The 23,640-nt window shown below is 43.0% G+C and overlaps 1 protein-coding gene across 4 annotated transcripts in view; it reads right to left on the minus strand.

The window, feature by feature from the left end:
- The window catches only part of ACVR1 (activin A receptor type 1), a 103,280-nt gene extending 80,804 nt beyond the window's left edge, over positions 1 to 22,476 (minus strand). For 2 of the 4 annotated variants that reach the window (XM_065561760.1, XM_005296928.5), the window contains exon 1: positions 22,145 to 22,476. In XM_065561760.1, the coding sequence (XP_065417832.1) occupies positions 22,145 to 22,152 (8 nt within the window). In that variant the 5' untranslated portion in view covers positions 22,153 to 22,476. Of the gene's footprint in view, positions 1 to 5,308; positions 5,479 to 8,207; positions 8,360 to 22,144 lie in introns of those variants that run through there. The other 2 variants (XM_042860836.2, XM_065561759.1) reach the window with 2 other exon arrangements.
- Between the last annotated feature and the right edge of the window lie 1,164 nt (positions 22,477 to 23,640).

Consider the following 23,640-nt stretch of genomic DNA (forward strand, 5'->3'; position numbering starts at 1 on the left):
CTGCAGTCCACAGGGCTGGAACCTGGAGTAGAGGGCAGGCCTGGGTTCCCCCCAAACCTCCAACTCCTGATCAGACACAGGAGGAATTGACCTGGACTGTGGCTTCTATGAGAGGGTAAGGTCTCTGAGCTGTTTCCCGACCCACATGGTGAATCTGAGGCGAGAAAACCTGCCAATAAGCACAGAACCCACCAATGTAGAGGAGGAACTTTGTCACACTATATATACTGTGGCTATGGAAACTAAAGTTCAGCATTTCGTTTAAATGACAGATTTGAGATTTTGTTTTTAAAAATTGGACAATTCATGGGGGCGGGGTTAAAAATCACTGAAAACTAGGATCCCTGGTGATCAGCAATGGCTTAGTTCCACACTACATGAGGGTGGCTGATACTGCCTCCTGTAACTGTTAGTATTATGCCATGAATCAGCATAGTTGAAGTAGCTACCTTACAACAGCTGCACTGCAAGGTCAGAGAAACTGGAGAATGAGGGTTTTGTTAGAGGCCTGAAGCAGTTAAATAGCACTGTAAGTTATCAGATACTGGATGAGGAGGGCATTCCACTGAATGGAAAACCTGCATTCACTGTTAGTAAAATTTGCCAGGACTCAGGAGGAGGAAATAAGCAGAACAGTTATTTAAAAACAAACCTTCTTCATGGATTGTAGGAAATATTTAGCTTAAAAAGTTAAATAAAAAAATAAAGTCACTATATAGACCAATAGAAGTGATTTTTTTCCCAGGGTGGTAAGCCACCAAGAGGACACATGACCCCTAAGAATACACTCTTTCAGAGAGAGATGTATGGACTTCTCTCCATCCTCCATCCCCTGCTCCTTCCCACCACAAACTCTGTACATGGCTAAAGCATTTTAAGATCCTCTTTTTTTCCATGCAATATTGATCATTAAAGATTAACCTTTAACTGTAAGAGAAGAAAAAACTCAAACAAAAAACCCAGTCCCACCCAAATCATGTAAGTGTTTTTATTTTAATACTTTTGTTAGTCTGCAGCTGCAGTTGGCACTGATCACTGCCAATATGGAGTTTTTTTTCCAGTGAAGACGGCATTGTTTTATTGGCTTCTTCAGCAGTGCATGCACCATTAATGGAGTTTTTATCTCTCCATATTCCTGTCAGTACAGAACCAGCCAGTCTGACTCTGTTGTCATCATTAAGAAAGCTTATTTTTCCATTCACTATCTTTAATCCAAAACAACATCTGGAACTTCAGCTCCTGTTGTATAAAGGCGAACAGATTAAAAACAAAAAAAACCCACCACATATCAGCTTCCAGGGCATTATAAGTTTCTGCTTTTATCTAAAATTCTCCATATGTACATTTTCAACAGTTCTGCTAGCTAGCCAATCAGCTTTTAAAAATATAAATCTCTTTTCCTTCTTCTCTCTGCACATTTTTGATAAGGACTCAAACCCACAAAAATCTTTCCAACTAAAATGATTAGAGATAAATCACCACAGAAATACAGTAGTTAGGTCTTCAGGAACAGAAATCATACTAAACCTTGTAGTACAGATGAGTTCTTTGAAACATAGTATATTTTAAGGTAAGACACTAGAGACTTAAGAGGAAATGAAAAAGCCTTTAGTGAAATATTACTCCTGTGTACCTTACTGGAGAAAGTAATGGAAGAAAAACTTGGCGCCATTACACCATGAGTACATCTCCTACTTGAACAGACAGCTGTCTCCATCATCATTTAAGTATGCTTTTTGCTTAGCTCATGTTCAACGAACCATGAATCAATACAGAGGAAACACAAAGCCATGCTGGAGACACAGAAATCAAGCATATACACACTATTTTTTGGAAGAAAGATATACTGGAGAAAGGCATGCCACATAAAACAGTTGCATGGTGCCAAGTATCAGAGGGGTAGCTGTGTTAGTCTGTATCCTCAAAAACAATGAGGAGTCTGGTGACACCTTAAAGGCTAACAGATTTATTTGGGCATAAGCTTTCGTGGGAAAAAACCCCACTACTCCTTGTTTTTGTAAAACACTTGTTTTTCCATTGTCACCTGTTTAACTTGGTATTTAATTAGTAGATTGTCATGATTACTGTACATTTCTTAACCAGCAACTAGACTTAAGAGAACTGTGTGCTGGAGACAAGCCCTCTGAGCAATACTTTCACAGCTGTTTGACCCATCCCCCACCCCATATAAGAAAGGGGGTGGGGGACAGCAAGACTTTACCTAATCTAGGGAAGAAAAAAAAATTACTTTAATGCATAGCTCCATTTAACAGAGGACACACTTAGCACAACTTAACATTGAAGAAAGCCAGCATTGGGCAATCGCTGCAGAGTAAAGATTTTTCTTCAGTTGTTTAGTAAAACACCTACTGTCTGAGCCACAGACTCCTGCTCAGACATGAAGCCATATCTTAGAGCATGGTGTCATCTGTTAATGACAGACTGTGTAACTTGATCTTCTCGGTTGGTGCTCTGAGTAAGCACTTCCTTCTCTCCCCCTTCCTATAGTCCCATCCTACTGTGCCAGCTGTTTCTGACAGCCAAATTGCTGTGTTCTAAGCAATGAATGCTGTCAGAGAGAATTTTCATTTCTGTAATGCATAGGCCTCCATGGACAAATTATACTGTTTATAGTCCTAGGCTGCAGGAAGCTGCTTTGCTGTTGAAAGGCTGCCAAATGCAGGGTTTTGGAGGTTTTTTAAGCTGACAATCACGTAAAATGAATCTAATGACCAAAGCAGTACAGAGTGTATGTTTTCAAGAACAAAACATATGTCAAGAATTTCTCTGTCTAGCAATAGAGTTTTAACAGAATGACAGTGGAAACCAATTAAGAGTTCCTGTTAAACACAATCCAATGGAAAGATGGGATGCCAACCGTTACACAGCACAGCTATCTTACCAAAGCCTCTCTGCAGTGACTATGTGCTCTGAAGAAGTGTCTTGTGCCAGCTTCAGTCTGGGAACCAACAACTGCATAACCCAAGTGATAATTTGATGTTGGATACATACATAGTTCTTCTGTTTGTGATGCTTAAGGAATGACGCTGCTTTATGCTGTATAAGGCAAAGAAACCCAACAGTATCAAATATTCCATCTGTAGCCTCCTCCCCATGCAACAGTTACTGAGAAAGTGCCTAGCATTTTAAGCAGCCATTTTTATTTTTAATATCCCTCTTAAATGGGTACACACGAAGTTGCAGGACTTAGAGCACTAGCTAAATCCATTACAGCATGAGGAGAATTCACTGATAGTTTCCCCCACACATGCAGCTCTGCCAGTGCAGAGTACAATGTGTCATACAACACCCCCTGCTATTCCAGACTTGGGATCCCACAGCCAACTCTGCCAGCGCATCTCAGGCCAGTCACGAAAAACTGTTATTCTAAAGATGGGGACCTCTCAAGCAGAGGCTGAAGATTACAGCTGACTAAAGGAGTTATTCCCTTTTAACATTATTCATTGATTGCACCCCTGCATCAAATAAGTTACTTAATTATCTTTTATCCAGCCTGGGGAGCTCGCTGAATAATATAAACACATTATCTGCTGAATAATGTGAGCTACCAAAAAAAACTGTCAAAATTTCAAACCAGCTCTATTGCTTATCTTGCCAAACCATGCAGTGCTTATTTGTCTTGTCAAATATGCCCTAAGGACAAGGACAACACCACACTTGTGATTTCATTTAGTATTTGAGTCTGCCCCTTTTGCCACCCTCCCCTCCCCCCCCCCCCACACAAAAAAAGAAAAGATAAAAGGGCACCATTGCTTGATTTTCACCACAGTTTAACGAAAAGGTGCAGGGAAGGTCCTCAGGTGGTCTGAGCATGCCCCTAAAGTCTGGGAAGGCAAAAGCATACTACAGGCTTCCAAGAACTGTGCTAGCAAGCTTTGAAACCCAGTGACAAGTTACCATTCACTACCGCAAGTAGTGAAGTCTGACCCAATTTGGCTCAAGTATCAAACAACCTTCTGCCAGAAGCTTTCATCCCTTTTCAAATTAACTGTGCTATGCAATATTTTCCTAAGTAATGCTTCCTTTATTATAATATGCACCTATGAAGTTTTACTACCTAAAATGCTGTGTGAAAGTTTTATTTTTTAAAAATAAAACAGGATTTTTTTCCTCCTGTTCTACTCCTGTTTAATCTGTTCCATTTCCTCACTATCACCTGTTTATTTTCATTCCCTCCCTCCCCCCACCAAAAGACACTTTCAATGGAGAAAGACAGTGAAGTGCATCTATCATTTCCCTTACCTTTCCTTATTGCTACTCACCTACAGGCTCCTTCCTTACCCTTTTCTGCCACTATCTTATGATGAACTCTCTGATTTGCCTTATGTGCCCACTCAGCTGGTAGTTTAAATCCATTTCACATTAAAGTCAAAGGAAAGACTCCATTGGTCTTCAGTGGGAGCTGGATCAAGCTCCAAGTACCAACCTTGGGGCTCTCTAGCTAATGGGAATCTTCAGCCATGGTGCTGGTCCCATTCTCAATACTTGAGGCAGGAGAAGAGACACCTCCCATCCCTTCCCCGCACATACTCTTTTTTAAATAATATTTTTGACATGCATGATTTCTCTAACTCCAAGCTGGATCACAGTTTAATTCTAAACAGCAGCTCTCTAGAATTTGCTTACAAAATAGCCTTTCCAAAAAACAGTGCAGTATTACTGAACAGATTGACTGCAAGGAAGAGACTGGGATAGGTAGAAAAGGAAAAATCTCTTGCACCAGTACAGCTTTCTTTAACACTATTAGAGATCAGCTTCACCTGATTTCACTGTTAATGGTTTGACAATTTTGGGAAGAGTTGCAAAACAAAGATTGAACAGCCATGGCAGCATTAATAAGTGCAGCCATCTCATCCTTCATTTCAACTTATTCCACTTGTTTTATTTGTAAGTACCACAGAAAACACACAAGCAATGGTGCTGCCTTCTAGTTAATGCCCCATCCCACTTCCATGGGAGTTGGGTGCAAAATTCCCCATCAGTCCCAATGGGAGCAAGATCAGGCCTGAAGGAAAACCTCACTTATTAATTTATAGTTCTCCTTCCCCCAATGTTTCAGAGTCAGATTCAGGCTACTTACCAACCAGTTTGGTAAGCTCTTCAGGGCAGGAACTGTCCTTTGTGATGTGTTTAAGTGCCCAGCACAACAGGACCCAGCCAGGCTGTGTCCTATAAGTAGTATCCCAATATCTATGGGAAATAATTATTAACACAGCTGCATTTTTAAGGGAAGAGTCTTTTAGTGTTAGCTTCCAGTGCCTACTATTTCAGGAGCTTAAAAACTTACATTGCTAGTATGGCTCCAAATAATAAAATCTTATACTGGTAACAGATCTTTTCAGGGCAGGCCATAGGCTGGCGTGAAGCATGTCGCTGCAAAGGGTCCCACACCTCTGGGGTTATGATTGTCAGCTTCCTTCCAAATCCCTGTGCAAGGGGCATTAGTCCAACCAACTAGCTGCCTCACCCTCTCACTTCTCCTCATATGCGGTCTGAATTTTTAATTTGCACCTGGCATCACAAAGCCTACACCCATCCCAGCTGTGGATGAAAGGGTGGAGTGCAGAATATAACTGCTGTCCTCTCCTCCTTCCCATAAGATTGCCTATGCCCTTACCACAAGTGCACCTGCATTAATGGGAGTGCTAGTTCAGGCTGGTCTCCAGCATTTTAACCACATTGTGCAATCTTTCTCAGAGCAAGTCTAGACTGTATTTACTTATATGCCAGCAGCAGTGTCTGTATTAGCATTCCCACCAGTGGAACTATTAAGGAGTTAACAAGCACAAGCTCTGGGGAGATTCTGTGCTGAGCCTCATAGGGTTCTATACACTGCAATCAGAAGTTGACTGCAGCCTGGGTAGACATACCCAAGTAACAGCAACAGTGAAGCCACAGCAGAGGAGCTGTGCAAGCCCACCCAGGACCCTGGTTATGTACTCAAGTGGCTAGCTTGTGCTGCCACAGCTTCATGCAATTGTTATTTGGGCTACTGAGCTAGCTCGGTATGTCTGCATGAGTTGTCGCACCTCTCAGAGGCAGAGCCTGTATTTTCTTTTGATGCTTGTAAGAGTAGGTGGACTATCTAGACTCACATGTTCTATTTGCTTATTTATCTGAAGAATATTTATTTTGGTCAGGGTAGTGCAGGAATCATCAAAATAAAGTGAACAGGAGCAGTGCCCATCTAGAATAGAATGTCACCCACTGCACATATTCCTAATACATCTCTTACCATGGTACTGGGGAGCACTTTGCATAAATTAGCGCTACATCAATTTGCCATGGAGGGAGCAACATTCTTTTTGACTCCCTCTGCTGTAGCCACTTTACTTGACTAGGGTACAGAGCCAGGTGTTGGGTCAACCAGTGGAGCACTGAAGGGGCACTTCTCTATAGCAGTGGTTCTCAACCAGGGGTACATGTACCCTGGGGGGTATGCAGAGGTCTTCTGAGGCACACCAACTCCTCTAGATAGTTACCTAGTTTTACAACAGGCTACAAAAAGCATTAGTGAAGTCACTACAAACTAAAATTTCAGACAATGACTTGTTTATACTGCTCTATATACACACACACACAGAAAAGTATAGTATTTATATTCCAATTGATCTATTTTATTATGGTAAAAAAGTGAGAAAGTAAGCAATTTTTCAATAAGTGTGTTGTGATACTTTTGTATTTTTATGTCTGATTTTGTAAGGAAGTAGTTTTTAAGTGAGGTGAAACCTGGGGGTACGCAAGACAAATCAGACTCCCGATAGGAGTACAGTAGTCTGGAAAGGTTGAGAACCACTGCTCTACAGTACAGCTGAAGTGAACTAGGCAAAGAAAAGGAAATACAGAGTAGACCTTATTTGAAGTTCTAAGGCAGCTAACTTAGAGAACGTCTCTTATTAGTAATGCCAAAATTAATTTGATTCAGAGAAAGATTAAATCAAATTTAAAAAAGTTTAGCGATTCTAAACTCTACCTGGTCTTCTTAAAAATAATGTTTCTGGAATAGGTTTCACATTTATACTTAATGAACAGTTTGGTTCTCCTGGTAATAGTAGTTAAACAATTCCCCATATTTCCTTCCAATCAAACCAGTGTAGCACTATGGTAGCATGTGAGAACCAGAAAGTGAACAGAATATATAGTGAGATGAGCATGTAAACTTAGTATATTCAACATTAAAATGATTTCAACATTTCAAAATGTAAGTAACACCAAGAAAGAGATGCTTTTAAAAGTAACTTAACCTGTCTCTTTGGATCAGTCAATCAAGGAGTTAAAATCCCATGCCTCAAAACTGATCAGAATAATCATTTGTTTCCCTAGAACCTTGTGGGATGAATTTAATCTGGTCCTCGAGCTCCTGCCAGGGAGTGGGATCCAGGGCTTGTCCCACTCCGGTGCTCCAATTGGGAAGCAGGGCTGAGGGCTTACCCCACTCTGTGCGGCTCCCAGAAGCAGTGGCATGTCCCCCCTTCAGCTCCTACACCTAGGGGCAGCTAATGGGCTCCACGCGCTGCCCCCACAGCTCCCATTGGCCGGGAATCATGGCCAATGGGAGCTGCAGGCGTGGTGCCTGCGGAGAGGGCAGCATGCAGAACTGCTTGGCTGTGCCTCCACGTAGGAGACAGAGGGGGGACATGCTGCTGCTTTTGGGAGCTGCTTGAGGTAAGCGCCGCCTGCACCCTTCCCGTGCCCCAACCCCCTGCCCCAGCTCTGATCCCCCTCCTGCCCTCCGAACCCCCTCAGTCCCAGCCCAGAGCCCCTTCCCGCACCCTGAACTCATTTCTGGCCCCAATCCAGAGCTTGCACCCCCAGCCTGGAGCCCTCACCCCCTCCTGCACTCCAACCCCCAGTTTCATGAGCATTCATGGCCCCCCATGCAATTTCCGTATTCAGATGTGGCCCAAGGGCCACAAAGTTTGCCCACCCCGCTATAGAGGTAATATGATATTTTCTGTCTTATCTACCCCTTTCTTAATGATTCCCAACATTGTTAGCTTTTTTAACTGCCACTGCACATTGAATGGCAACCAAGCCTAAACCAAACAAAGACTGGGCTTCGCTATCTCCCTGCACATTTAACTTCTCACCAGGAAGGTGCCCTGGTCTCTGGCAACTCTGCAAGTCAACTTTTGCAAGTCAGTTTAGTCCTTTGGTCAGGGACTGCATGCTGTTTCTTCTCCTACCATTGGAGAAGTCAAGTCCTTTCTTAGAGCCTTGGACTCAACGCAGGGCTTTGGAGCTGTACTCCGGCTCCGCTCCAGCTCTAGGCAAAAACCTGTAGCTCCACTGCTCCGGAGCTGCGCTGCACTCCAGCTCCGGCCTCCGCTCCAAAGCCCTGTAAATTAGAATCTAATAAATTGTTTTATAAATAGTTATTGGAAAATAGCTCCTCAATGATTAATTCCTAATTTAAAAAGTCATAGAAATACTTTTCTCCTACAAGTTACCATTTATGCTCAAAGCACAGAAATACCATACTGCTGTCAGAAAGGAATTCCGCACCACTGCGCAAGGGCAGAATTAATGTCCCCCGCAGATTTTTTTTCCTCCTGCATAAAATTGATTCTGAGACAGAGGTGAAGGGAAGCTGCAATTAGCCCTTGGTGGGCGAAAGGTGTGATATGGCACCAGAAGAGAGGGCGGCTGGCTCGTGGACCGGAGCAGCCAGCCATGGAGAGGAAGGAGACAGAGACTGCATTCCTCGGAGTGCCCCGCTCATGGGGATATGTGCGGATGTGCCTGACTGAATGGGAGAGGCTCCCCAATTCCTTAACAATCCCCCCCCCTCCCAAAACACAGTTCCATATTTCTCCCACCCACACCCAACAACCCATCAGGTCCACGCCCAGGCTCCTTCCCAACAATTACTTCCCTCTCTCTCAGCTCCATCACCTCTGACTCCCCCAATCCTTTGCACTGTTGCTGAGGGGTGTGGGAAATACATTTTTCTATTGTAATTTAAATCAATTATTCAAAGTTCCGTATTGATATGCCTAGTCAGGAATCTGTCAAAAAATTCCTGAATGTTTTTATCTGTACGGTCACAGATATACTTGCTGACAGGTATTTGGAAATCAGTTACCAAAATAGTTGAAACTGGTGTGATTATATTGTGGTTTTTGACAAATAAAATGTGTAGAATTTTAAAATATTGCGCACTGAGTTTTGGTGCAGAATTCCCCCAGGAGTTTTATATTCAGCTTTCTACCAGAGGTATGTACATGAGTTTTACATGTGTGCATTGAGTCTACACAAAATGGAACAAATATCCTACCAGTTAAGTTAAAACATGTTATCAATTTGCATTACCATTGGCTGAAGTAAAGGACAAACATTTATAACTTGGAACATACATGAGGAGTGTCCACACCAGGCTTCACAAATGAACCAAGTATCTCAAGTTCACTGACAGTCGTTAACTAGAGGTTAAAAATAAAAGGCTAGCAAAGAAAAGTGCAAAAAAAAAAAAGGGGGGGGGGGGGGGGGGAGTAGCCCAGGCTGAAGTTGGAGGGACAGTATGAGAGCAGTTATGCAGAGCTGTGAAGGGCCTTGAATGCAGCACCTGATCTGACAGAAAATGGGAAGCTAACGGATAAACTCCAAGGACTTGCCTTCACTCTGCTTGGTGATTACAACTGAACTTGAGGTACTAAAGTGTATCTTCCCTGCCAGAGAGAGCCCAGGTGAGCAGTACCCGAGTTATCCTAGCCTGGATATGAGCAGCAACATTGCAAAGCCCTTACATGAGTTACTGCATCCTCACCGGTGCTGCACTTGTGTGTGTTCCTAGCATTTCTGGGGACACATCCCATGGGTCTTTGTGCTGCAATAAATTGAGCCACTCTGATTCTTGCCCGGTGAACTGGGAGAACTAGTCTGACCTTATGGTCCCATGGGGGAATTGTGGGAAAGCATTGGAGGACTATCAGCACTGAAGTGATTTAGCCTGTGTGCTCACTGCAAAGTGGCCAAGTTACTAGCCCGAGTAGAATGGCACCGGGGCTCTAACCCATACCTCCAGACAGGCCAGCTAGCCTAGTTGAAAGCACCACTAAACTTGGGTGAGAGGGCTGTGTGTGTGGATGGGAGGGTAGTTGAGGTAACATCTAGGTAAGAGCCCAGGTGAACTCTGCAGTGAAGACATACCCTTACAAAAAGCTAGAGAGGCAATCCCCATGTTTATTCCAGGTTACAAGCATTTGTTCTTTACCCTAGGGATCAGCCTATTTGAGCTATTCCCATTAGTTATACAAGAGTAAGCACCTCTATACAGGTATAATTATATACCAGGGGCAAGCAGCAATGATAGAGCAGTACAAAAAACTGTTTAGATAATGCTCAGTGAAAGGATAAGGGTCTGGACACAAATTTTAGCTGTACGGAAAAAAATTATACCAAGGAAATCGAATACTTTTGTTATAGTTGATTAATTTAGGCATACCTTATGCTGTCTGCTATTTTACATCAGTTAATACAGCACCCCTAAGAATACCTTAAATCATTAGCAACTTTACAGGACATTTTTTCTTTTAGTGTATACTTAATCATCTTTAATGTATTCTCCCACTATGGTCATTTGTCAAAACCACAAGCGATATTTTTCTTAAGAAAATAAACTTTTTTTCAAATGACTCCAGTACTGTTTGATGTATTTGTTACCCTTTAACTTTAGCCAGAGTTTAAAGTAAAATTAAAGCAAGTTCTTTAATGTGAGAATCAGACCATAATTCAATTCCAAAATAGATATGAACTGCCCAATTTAGTACCCTGTCTAGCGAACTACAAGTTGTAAATTTTGTTTAGGTAAGATGGGAGGGAATAAGGACCCACCTACAATACAACCATTTTACGAGACCAATGGCCCCAGTAACATGCTACCAAATCATGCTGCACCCTTGTCAAGTCTCAGGCTGTAGCATGATCAATAGAGAGTTTGGTCTTGTCCACACAACCAAAATCAGTCTGTGTTTTAGCAATGTTGGGGACCCTACCCCAATTAACTGAGTCACCCACGGTAGTTGTTGTAGTGAAGGCCCTGGATTAGTGCTCATGTATAACTGCTTTTATATATAATTCTAAATTAAAAATATAAATATAAAGAAATATAATTCCATATGGTAAAATCCTGACCCTAGTGAAGTCGTTAGCAGATTTGCCATTCAGAGGGGCCAGAATATCACCCATGGTACATACATCCAGCAAGGCACCACCTATTCCATTGCCATGTTCCACATCATCATTTTGTAGAATTATCCTGACTTAAACCAATGATCAGGTATTTAAATGGGCACAGTCCAGAGACTTGATAAGTTGTAACACAGGAGAGAGTTCCAGTAAGACTTGCAGCTTCTTAAACAATTAAGTAATATACACCTCTACCTCGATATAACTCTGTCCTAGGGAGCCAAAAAAAAAATCTTACCGCGTTATAGGTGAAATTGTGTTATATCGAACTTGCTTTGATCCGCCCGAGTGCGCACCCCCCTCCTCCCCCCACCTCCCGGAGCACTGCTTTACCATGTTATATCCGAATTAGTGTTATATCGGGGTAGAGGTGTATGTTGAGTATCATCTGATCATCAGCCCTTCCCAAATGCTTAACATAGGAAATAATCCACCAGCTATGTAGTGAGGAAGAGAATATATATATTCTGGTAAAATTCTACAATTTCAAAAAAAGTATCTGGTGTCCTCTTTTTGTATTTGCCAGTTTTATTGCCAAACTAATACTTCCTTTAGCTGGTTACCTTGTGTCTTATTGATAATTTTAATGGTAACTAAGTGAGAATTCTCCCAGCACCCAATATTTTAAGCTGCTCATTCACATTAAAAAAAAAAGTTTAACAAAAAATTTCAGTCTTAAAACAATCTAGTAGTTCCAGCCCACCCACACAAAAACACTTCAGTAAAACTGTCTCGTAATTCTTCAGTGAAGAACTCTAAATAGCATAGTCTGTTCTGAAAAGACTAATACATGTGCAGTTTTTTAATTTTACAATTCTATTCAGTATTAATTGAAATTGGAGAGAATGATCTAATCCCAACAGGATAGGTAACACAGCCAAATCTGCCAGAACAACTGATATCAAGGAATGGATTGGTAGACATACCAGTTGTGCCTCTGACAAAAACAAAGAAAACAGGGACTTTAAAACAATCATGTCTAAGCTATGGTTTGTGGAACTTTCAAGTCCCTGAGAGTTTCATGTTCAAGCTCGTACAACATGGGAAAGAAGAACCCACAAGGACAGAACAACTGGAAACACCAACAAGAAACCACGTATAGCTTCAAGAGCTGTTCCATGAGACAAAAGAACAAGACCCTTAAATAGAAAGGAACCCAGAGACAAATTTTGATAAGTTTCCCTAGTGAAAAAAGGCCAGGAAGATCAGTACACCCACAGCCTATTCTGCTGGAGGAAACTATATGCCTTCCTTAAGCTAGTGTTCAGAGGATCATCTAGCACAGGGGTTCTCAAACTGGGGGTCAGGACCCCTCAGGGAGGTCACAAGGTTATTACATCGGGGTAGGGGGTTGCAAGCTGTCAGCCTCCACTCCAAACCCCGCTTTGCCTCCAGCGTTTATAATGGTGTTAAATATATTTTAAAAGTGTTTTTAATTTATTCGGGGGGGGGGGTGTCATACTCAGAGGCTTGCTATGTGAAAGGGATTACCAGTGAAAAAGTGTGAAAACCACTGATCTAGGAAAGGATTTGAGGGTTTGCTGAGGCAAGTGAAACCCCCGACCTCTCTCCCTACTGCTTATCAGAAGCTTGCATGACTTCAAAGAGAGACATTAGTAGTCTCCTGTTCATTTGTACAACCAGCAGCAGCTGCCCACCTGCTTCACTGGCTGCAGGATACTTGTCAGCCAGACAAAGAGCTCAAATTAGAAGAACGGGTGCCTGATCTGCCTGCCTCTTGGACCCTCCTCTGCAGTTTGCCTTTTACCAAGCTGCTAAGGTTCATAGCCAAAGCAAGAAATGTTTAACCCCAGAGGAGTATGGCAGCTGGCTCCAACTTCATTGAAATACTTAAGGGAGGGCCTTAGTACCTCTACCCACCCCCTTTCCATACCTTCAGAGTGCTGAAGGAGATGCCCTTCCTCACTTATTTGGTCCTGCTTAGATCACCACGGTGGAGAATGCTTGTATTGTTAAGAGTCACAGCACCCTCTCTTCCTCTCAAGCAGTCTTTGCAAAAAGCAGGTCCACTTCCCTTCCTTCCACACCCAAAAAGGTCAAGAGGCAGGGTAGAAGGAAAAGGCAGGGAGGGATCACCTTAGAATAGAGAGGTATGTTGTTAATGAGCTCTATCAAGAAAGTGGCGATTGCATGCTCCTCCCACCACCATCTCCCAATACCGAAACCAGACTCCCCTTCTTCACCAAGTTTGTTTTCAGTTTGGAGGGGGTGAAAAAGAGAGAAACATTCCGCACTAGAAGGAGCTCAAACACAAGTAAAAAGCGACAGATCCCTAGATCTCAAACTTGCTACCAGATTCATGCCGTATTCAGTAGCTACTCTCTGTGCCAACTAGTACTTCAGAAACATGGGCACATCTACACTAAAAGCGCCTGTCATGCTTGACTGAAGATGCTACCTACGCCAACCTTCTCCCATTGGCATAGTACCCAACCTCCAAGAGGCAGTAACTATGTCAACAGACTTCTCCTATCAACTTCGCGCGGTTTATACCAGGGATTAGGTCAACTGAACTGTGTCGATCCAGGGTGTTGATTTTTCCACACCCGACAGATATACTGACCTAATTTCCTACAGTAGACTTGGCCGAGTCTTGCCCTCTTAGCCATCATCTCAAATCCTCTCTTATATGCCAGGACAGGAACGATAGTGTTGTTGTAGTGCCCAGAGTCTGATGCCTCAGGATCTGACTATGGTTTGCCTAGACTGGGAAAATACATTTAAAAACGTGCCACCTATCACCACTTTGCACTAGCACAGACAAGACAAGTTGCGTTTAGCTGTTTGCAGTCATCCCTTGCAGAAGTAAAAGATTAAGTTGTGCTTTGACAATGTGGGGTAGCTAATTTTCCTCAATCTAGAGTAGTGGTTCCCAAACTTTAACAACCTGTGAACCCCTTTCACTAAAATGTCAAGTCTCATGAGCCCTCCCCACCCCCCCAAAAATGAATACTTCCAGGGATTTTCTCCTTTACCTGAGTATGTGTTATAAAAGCAGTGATCCTGGAAATATAAAATTTGTTTTTATGACATGCTTATTACACATTATAATTTATCATTACATTATGAAAACGGCAATACTCTTCCAAAAATCTCGTAGCTTGTATCACTTTGAATAAGTCTGTTATAAGACAAGGCTCTTATGTTTCATCAAGGAGTATCAGATGTGAAACAGCATGAAGGTATTTAAGAAGCCAACTCAAAGAGTTCCTCCTACACAAGCATTCAGGTCTTGAGCAGTCCAGGCAAACAACGCACGTTACAACAAAGCTTAAACTTGTTCTTCATAATAATTTTAAGAACACCACTAGCTGCATATTTAATTTTTAAAAACAGCAAAAAAGTATCCCCCTCCCTTTCCATTTCTTATAAGGATCCTTGAAGTTTAAACCTCCTTAGTGTGATAGATATGCTTGCTTTGATCTGCTTAGCTCTTGGCAATCCAGTGGCTCCAGGCTGCTGGCCCCGTGCTGCCCGGGTTCCCTAGGGACAGCTCTGTCCACCCTTAGGGATCCCCCTCCCCCCAAGAACCCCCTGTAACATTTTGTGAACCCCAGTTTGGGAACCATTGGTCTAGACAAACCCCCAAGGGCAGTCTACATTACAGGAGGCCCTGCAGCTATGCCACTGTAGTATCATAGCGTAGACATTTCCTACATTGATGTAAAGGGTTTTTCCCCTCCATTTTATGTAAACCCAAGCGCTGGTAGCTAGTCAATGGAAGAATTCCATCTCGTCACATCTACACATTGCCTTAATTACAGTGTTCAGGAGTGTGAATTTTTTCATATCCCTGAGCAACGTAGCTAGGTAAACCTAAATTTTAAACGCAGAAAAGGATAGTAGGGAGGCTGAGCCCTATGGAAAACCACAAGTTTGTCAACTAACGTGTTTACTTGGTAGATGGATACTGCACAACGTTAACTCTTGTTAACAGTCCTTGGGCAGACATATCCCAGGAAACATTGTGGAAAACAGGCAGCAACATAATTTTACAACAGACCTAGCACTTGCCCCAAGGAAAATAAGTGTTCATACAGCCTGATGTCTGCTTCATGAGGACACTGGGCCAGCACATCCTTCCGGTGACCAGTCAGCTAAAGCATGCTAGACTAAACACTGGCGTAAGACTAGCGAGGGCAGGGCCTGAAAACAGACATTTCTAATTGCAGGGACCCATGGATACCCTAATTATTTATGAAGATGGACATTGTGTTGTTTCATTTGCACTAATGCAGCATAGGATGTGATTATAGTGGACGAGTCAGGATTTTCTGGAGTTGGTAACTAGCGGTTTTGCATAACCAGCAAAGATTATTTAAGGCTGGTTCTGACCAATGGCAGATACAATGCCTAGTTCCAATGCACTGCTCAGCTGCCATGCATATCCCAATGCTCCATTGACTTCAGTGAAATGTTAACAGGTAACAGTAGCAAACAGTTGAAGTGGAGGACTACCAATCTGAATCCAATCTGAAATGAAACACCAGATCAGAGGTTGAAGAGGCTCCCCCTACTAGCTCCAATAATGAGATGCAGCACTTGATATCCTTCATACACTAGCTGATGAATCGTTATTAGTCATTTCTGATTTGGGCTTTCTATCTCTGAGTCAGCATATTTAAACCCTCTACAAAATGGGTAAAAGATTTATTAAAAAACCCCACATCTTACACATGTTATTAGTCATATCTTGATGTTATCTGACTTAATCTCTTTCATCTGCTATATCATCTCACTCAGCTTATCCAATAAAAACAATCTCAATATCATCTTTGTGATTCTACTCAGTTCATTTTGGTTCTTATGTAATATAGGGTAGCACTTTCAAAAGCACACACTGAAAGTCAGTGGGCCTAACTAGCCTAAAGGTACGTCTACGCTGCGAAGATAACCCCACAGCACTGAGTCTCAGAGCCAGAATCAACTGACTTGGGCTCAGACTGCAGGACCAAAAATAGCAGCATAGTTGTTCCTGCTCAGGCTGGAACCCAGGCTCCAGATTGTTTCCCCTTACCAGGCACCAGAGCCTACAGTGCTATTTTTAGCCCTGCAGCCCGAACCCTGCAAACCCAAGTAAATTGACCTGTGTTCTGAGACTTGGTTTTTCCTCTACAGTGTAGACATCCCATTTTCAGAAGTGATTAAAGGTACTTGGGCTCCTAAGTCATCTGATGTAATTTTGAAAATATTACTTTAAGACTGTGTTGCTATGTAATGGTTGCAAATACTGCAGGGGAATAGTTTAAATGTAATAAAAAATCACTTGGTTATTTCTTTAAACCATTTCTATTAAATTTAATAACAAAACTTTGTGCTTATATAGCTCCTTCTATCTGAGGATCTCAAAGCACTTTACAAGTGTTTGGAAATTAAGCCTTCCAACATACCTGGGAAGTATCATCACTGTTTTACAGATGTGGTAGACAGAAGCACAGAAAGATTAAGATCTCAGCTACACACTAAGGGCTTGTCTAGAGTAGGATTTAAAATTATGGTTTTAGGAGATAACTCGTCCTAACGTTCTTAAACTGTGTTAAAATCTACACTGCCTTGTCTACAATAGTGTTTTAGAACACCACGCCTTTAACTCCCAGTCAAAACACACAAAAAGTCTAGCAGAATCCCCATTAGTAATCACATGCTTAATAGCTGGCAGGGTGGGACCCAAATTAAGCACTGTCTGGTGACCCAGTCCCACCACAATGTTAAAACACAGCTCTTTCTTGCTGTGTAGATGGAAGTGAACTGTATTTTTAGCATATACTTATTAGACAGAGGTAGATCTACAAGCACAGGTTACAGGAACCCCACTTGTAATGTCAAGCTGCTAGGAAAGGGAAAGGATCCAGGGATTTCTACAAGGATCCTGTCCTTAGATCCTGCTCCTACATCAGCTTCACATAAAATTTCAGCTCCACTCTGCCACTGTTCCCACTGAAAGGAAGAAGAGGCTTTTCCAAGTCCTCCTACCCCCAAGAGCTTCTCAACTGCTAAGAAAGAGCAGGTCACTTCTCCAATTTCCTAAAAGCACCTGGCTATCTTATTTGGATGGACAGACAGCCTGGGGGGGAAAAAAAGGGGGCGGGGAGGGGGGGGGAAGAATCTTAACCAACTTGACATATCAGGCTAGACAGCAGCACAAAAACAGTCATCAGAACATCAAGAATTATAGTTGATACACAAATAGGAGGAATGTGTTTTGTATTAAAGGGGAAGTTTGTTAATAACTAGCTTCAGGAAATAATATAGCTAAAAATGCTCTGAGAAAGGTCTGCAGAGACACAGACTGAACTTCTGTGGTCACTATTAAAACCGTTACAAATCCCTTTGTAAGTAATTAATGTGACTACACTATTCCATATACTAAGTAACAAACACTAGGTAACATGATTCATTTGCAAAGGCAAAGCAACCAATATGCTGCTATATTCCTTATAAAAAACATAAAAATGAAGGAAATACGATGGTTACATTTTCACAAAAGCAAAATTAGAAAGGTGTTAATGATGACTGTTGTAATGTAGATTATAAATAGGCTTGGAAGAATTAAACTTATAAGCATGTCAGTAAGTGTCAAGTTCACCACATACAATGAAAAAAATATTCCCACAATTATAACTGAAATTTACAGATAGGCCAAGTAAAAAAAAAAAGTTGCTTGAGAATTTGAGTATGATTTAAGGCTATTTATTTCATACATTTTGGCATGTGATGTTGACAATTTGTATTTTAACCATTAAAGCTTTGAGTCTCAACATCTAACACCATTAAATAATTGTCTGACCACCACTCCCATCCATAACTTCCCACAACTGCCAAAATTTAAGTCAATAAAAACCTAAAAAAGGCAGAACCACCAAAACTGTGGGCAACTGTGAAGATTTATATTGATAAAAACTGCAAGAGTGCTTAAAAACATCAATATTATCCATCAAAATTATAAAAACAATAAAAATCAAGTTCTGCCATGCCTATTTATAAAGAATAGAGTGAAAATACAAGGAGACTGCCATTGGAGTGCCCTATAAAATAGAGCAGCTGATACAACTGAAAGCGACTGGTACTGCCAATACCAATAATATCCAAACAGGATTTCCATTTCTCTGCTTCTAACTTTGAAGTGTGCTATATTTACATGAATTATAATTAAACACAGATAAATGGTTCCCTTCTCCCAAGCATTTTTTTTTTAAATAAACAGCCCCACCTTCTATATTTTTGGACAGACTACAGTTCATCACAAAGACTGATGATGTAGACAGTGAAATGGCTGCAAAAATTATCTCAGTCACTGTAGTATGCCTTGAAGTATGTCCTGAAATGGAGACAGAGGGGAAGAGACCACTTTGTCATTAGGTTACAAAAGGGCATATGAGTAGTGGAAGAACTACAAGCAAGGACTACCCATAAATCTTGGGCCATCTGGGTCAACAGGCAATTCCCAAAGTATATGGCATGCCAAGGGCCCTTTATGAAGTTAATTATAACACAAGTGTTTTTCATACTAACAAGGTACATTGAGGTGGGGTCCAAGTGACTCAAAACAACAGTATGGAACACATCAGTTTGTTCAAATGTAGGGGATGAGGTGGGTTACTTTCATTTTGGAGAATCTGTTCTCCTAAAAAACAGACTCTAATTCGTAATGTCTAAATATATGTTAGAACCATCCAGGGAAGCATCAATGCATTTGCAGGTAGCTTCATTTGGGTGCTTGGCCTTTTTACTGCCTTCAATTTCATACCCTTCTTGGGAAGAGCATTATTCTCAAACAACATTAGATCTTTACAGATGGTACTTGGAGGGCATTTATAAAATATTTGATATGGTCACTACAGCCTCCATGGATAAGAAGCATAGGGCCTAGTTCAAGGCTACAGGACATAGAAATGAAAACTGAAAAGAGAGACATCTAAATGTGTCACTGATCATAAGCAAATTGCTTCAACCTTTGCAAGAACAGGATTTTTCCTAGTTGGAAGATTGGGGGGCCACAGAAGTGTCTCAATGCAGGTCACAAAAATGGACAATCTTTGCTGATTTGAAAGTATGGTTCCACTTGGAAATCTTAGTGACTCTGTATCAAGAATGCTCACTTTAGGGTGAAAAAAATGTTTCCCTAATAACTGCCAGCCCGTCAAACTTAGCCTGGAATTTGAAAGTTTCTATATCCTGCATCATCACAAATAACAAAAAGTTCTCTAGGACAGATTATGCCCTCAGTGATAGCTGTACAAGCCCACAGTCTTCAGTAGGTTTAAGCAGGGTATGCCTACAGGGACATGAAGCGTTCTTCTTCCAGTTTACTATAAAAAAGGTACTGCTGTAAATAGATCAGTGGTTCTCAAGCTGACAGACCACTTGAAAATTGCTGTGGGTCTTAGCGGACCACTTAATGATCTTTCCAAATGTTGTTCGTACATAGATATGAGCCCATTAATACTACATAAAATAGGTGGTTTGATTTAGTCTCCCAGAAATGCATTGACTAAACACCACCAAATCAGCAATGAATGAAATAGCCTCAAGAGATTCAAATGCACACAGGATTTCTGGCCTCTGACTTCATCAGTTTCCTGTCAAAACTTCAGCCTTCTCTAAACTGGCTTTTGCTACACTGGCTTTCAGTGTTGCCTTCTTTCTCATATACCAGGGAATGAGAAAAATATTAACCATTATAAATGTCTTCCATGATGACTGCACTGTATGTAGTCCAGAAAATTTCTTCCAGACTCAGTGATTCAGATATATGGTTGTTTGTATATAAATACTAAACAACAAGAGCTGTAAGAGAAATAGGGTGGAATTTGATACCTAGTATTCTTCTGTTTGGAAGGCAGAGTCATTGGGGCTCGGTTATTAGCAAGAGCTTCCCCTCCTCCCTCTGCCCCCTGCAATCTCCAAATTGAGACAATTATCAAAATAAGAGGCTGTATCCTAAATGGATACAACGAGAGAAGTTTTTTTGTTTGTTTGTTTGTTTTTTTAAAGGCAAAACCAAACACCACACAGTTTGTTATGTCACTTAACTTTTTCCTGCCCCTGAGCAGTAAAATTATTTACAGTCTCAACAATTGAGCCATTTTCCGTCCTCACTTTTAAAATACCCATTTCTCCACAATTTTCAGAGTTGGGGGGAGGAGAAAGATGACTGGAAGATAATTTTCTCAAGGCTGAGGACTAGACCAGACAAGACTCCTTAGACTGTGCGTATGTCTATACTATCTGCAGAATCGGCAGGCAGCGATCAATCCACGGGGGAGGGGGGGTGTCAATTTATCTAGATGCGATAAATCGACCCCCCCAAGCACTCTCCCGTCGACTCCTGTACTCCACCGCCGCGAGAGGTGCAGGCAGAGTCGATCGGGGAGGGGCAGCAGTTGACTCACCACGGTGTCGGTTTAAGTACATCAACTTCAACTACATTATTCACAGTTATTCACATAGCTGAAGTTGCATAAGATCGATCCCCCCAGTGTAGACCAGGCCTGTGTTAATACCACTCTCCATCAGACTAATGGGATTGCTGTTGAGCATTACAAGACATTCTTGTCTTACAGAGCTGAGCAAACTACATCTAAAGCACTTGCTAGTTTGAGAGAGATCAGGAATCAAGGCTGTATGTAGCTGTCTTCCACACAGGTGTGTGGAACACTCAACAGGCCATGTTCTACATTTCTGAACTGTGATATTTTCCGTTTGTTTTGATTTCAGTTATCAACACACATCCCAAAAGTCCTGGTAATATCTATTTATCTCACAGGGTTTTTCCACCATGAAATCACATACCTCAACCATTTTCAAGTTGGTCCTATGACTTCAATGCATTTAGAAAGGGAGTGTTGATTATTCATCGTAAGCACATGACAGGAACAGCTTTGTAACGTTTGGACTATATTTTGGAAAAATAGTTGTGTACTTTAAAGCATGTTTGATAAATACTTTTTAAGATATTTATAAAACATAGAAAAGCAATTTTGAAACAAGTTCTATTTTTGGCTCATATGATGTTTTAAAAAACTCTGCTAGTAGAGTTTTAACATTGCTAACAGGAAAGAGACTTAAACTAGACCCCAAAAGATAGTTGCATTCTTCAAAGGACTAAATTAACAGCTTTTTATGTGTGATAGTCATTGTAATGTTTAATCAATCAGCATGAGGCAACTGAAAACAACAGGAAAGTGTCAGTCTTGTTCACCAATCATTTCTACATTACAAAAGAAGCTTGAAAACTAGTGGGAACTCCAGCCTTTCTACAAAGTGTTTCTGTGCTTAAAGCAGTGACAGAAGAACCCAGAGATGAACTGAAAATAGCAATTCGTCCATTTAAAAGCAGCATTCACCTACCCAGATCACCCCCCTCCTTCATCCATTTAAAGGTTCCCAAGCTTCTCTTTTTACTGCTATGGATACAGCGCAGAAGGAAGAGTTTAAACTTGGCAAAGTAACGTGTAACATCTGTAACCACATTTGCCTTGTGGGCATCAGAAGATGAATCCCACATTCCTGCCTTTGAAGCTATTCAAACGGCAGCTAGCAAGGAAGGGAGCTCAGAGAGGAGTTTCCTGGCTCTCTCTTGTCGAGCAGGGGCCAGGAACTCCCAGCGGAGGGCCGCGGCAAGCAGAGGGCAGATGTCATGTTTTGGCTGCCAGCGCCCCTGAAGGCGCCTCCCAGCCGGAGGTAGGTAGCGAGGTGCCCGCACCGACTCCCCTACACGCACGGCCGGGAGCTGGGACTTCCCGCCTGGGCCCCACAGCAGGCAGGACCGAGGCCCCGCAGGCAGCGCGTCCCCTCCCGCGCCCCGGGGCGGGCAGGACCTCCCCGCGCTGCGCCAGCGGCAACTCCCGGCCCAGGCGGCGCGGGGGGCTCCGCAGGGCCGCCCGCCGCAGCGGGGCCCGGCAAGGCCACTCACCGTCTCATGGCAGCGCGGAGGGAGGAGGCGCGGGGCTGCGGCGGCGCCGGGGCGCTAGAGACCGGCAGCCCTCGCCATGGGGCGGCGGCGAGACCTCCCCGCGCCGCGGCGCTCTAATCACGGCGCTTCCTCTCGGCCAAGCCCGGCCGCATCCCCCAGCCCTGCCCGCGGGGACTCGGCGGCGGACGAGGGGGGAAGCTCACAGAGGGACGAGACGCCGGAGAGCCAAAGTTCCCAGCGGCGGCGGCAGGCGGGGCTAGGCTGGGATGCTGCTCCTGCGGCGCCAGCGGGAGGAGGAAGTGGCTGCTCCCCGCTCTGCCAATGGACGCCCGGCGCTGTAATTAATAACCAGGCACATCATTTCCTCCCGGCACAAACCCAGCGCGCCGCCCCGCCTCGCCCCCTGCCGGCCGGCCGGCGCAGCGCACCCTGCCCGGCCACGTTCGCAGCCGGTCGCCCCTCCGGCAATGAGCGCACCGTGTGAGTGTAAAGTCACCGGTGCCGGCCCCAGGGCAGACACGCAATGAGGTGTAAACCCGGCTGATGTGGATTGAGTTTAATTCAGTCCGCCTGAGCCACAGGCGCCGCCGCCTGGTTTAAGAGTGCCCCTGCCAGCCCCAAGCAGTCAGCAGTGTTGAGTCAGACCCCCAGAACTCATGACATTGACTTGAAAAGTAAGAATTTGTTGACGGAAACAAGGAGGAGTCCGACCCACGAATGCTTATGCCCAAATAAATCTGTTAGTCTTTAAGGTGCCACCGGACTTCTCCGTGTTTTTGTTGATAGAGACTAACACAGGCAACCCCTCTGAAACTTTTTAACGGCCTCCCATTTCTGAGCCATTAGGATTCACTGTGGTCACACTCTCCAGCTTTCCTCCGCAATCAGGAGGGCTAGAAACTCGCTTTTTTTAAAAGTGGAGGTGTATTGCCAGGAGCAGTGACTTTAAGCAAAACACCAACTATTCCATAACTCAGCCTGAAATGGCAAGAGCTGGCAACATAACCACACTGTATTTAGCTACATCTCTTAAAAACCGATTTAAAGTAATACAGATGCAACTTTGGCTACAGACAAGGCCTCAGAGTGGGCACCCATAGAACTGCTCCACCAGAGAGCAGGTCAGAGGCACCTGATAGCACGAGAGTACACACTCACACCAGGGAGCTGCCGGTGTCGTGCACATTGATACCAGAGAGACAGGTAGAAAACTTTTGAGGCACTGAGCCCCAACAGTACCTGCACTCATGTCAGACAGAGAGTTTCTACCAAACCAGTGGCTCTCACATATCTTGTTTCCCTTTACTACTTCAGCTTTGGATTCCTTTCTGCTCCTCTTGCCCCTGTTCAAGATCCTGCTCCTCTCTGGCTCCCGCATAATGTACTGCAAATTGAATGAAAGAAATAACACCTGGTACATGCAACTACCTTGGATCACAGAGTGTGTTGCAATTGTGCATTCAGATCGCCATTTCTTGACATTCAGGAGGCAGTGG

Source organism: Chrysemys picta, chromosome 11 (assembly GCF_011386835.1).
Source record: "Chrysemys picta bellii isolate R12L10 chromosome 11, ASM1138683v2, whole genome shotgun sequence".
NCBI classification, from domain to species: domain Eukaryota; kingdom Metazoa; phylum Chordata; order Testudines; family Emydidae; genus Chrysemys; species Chrysemys picta.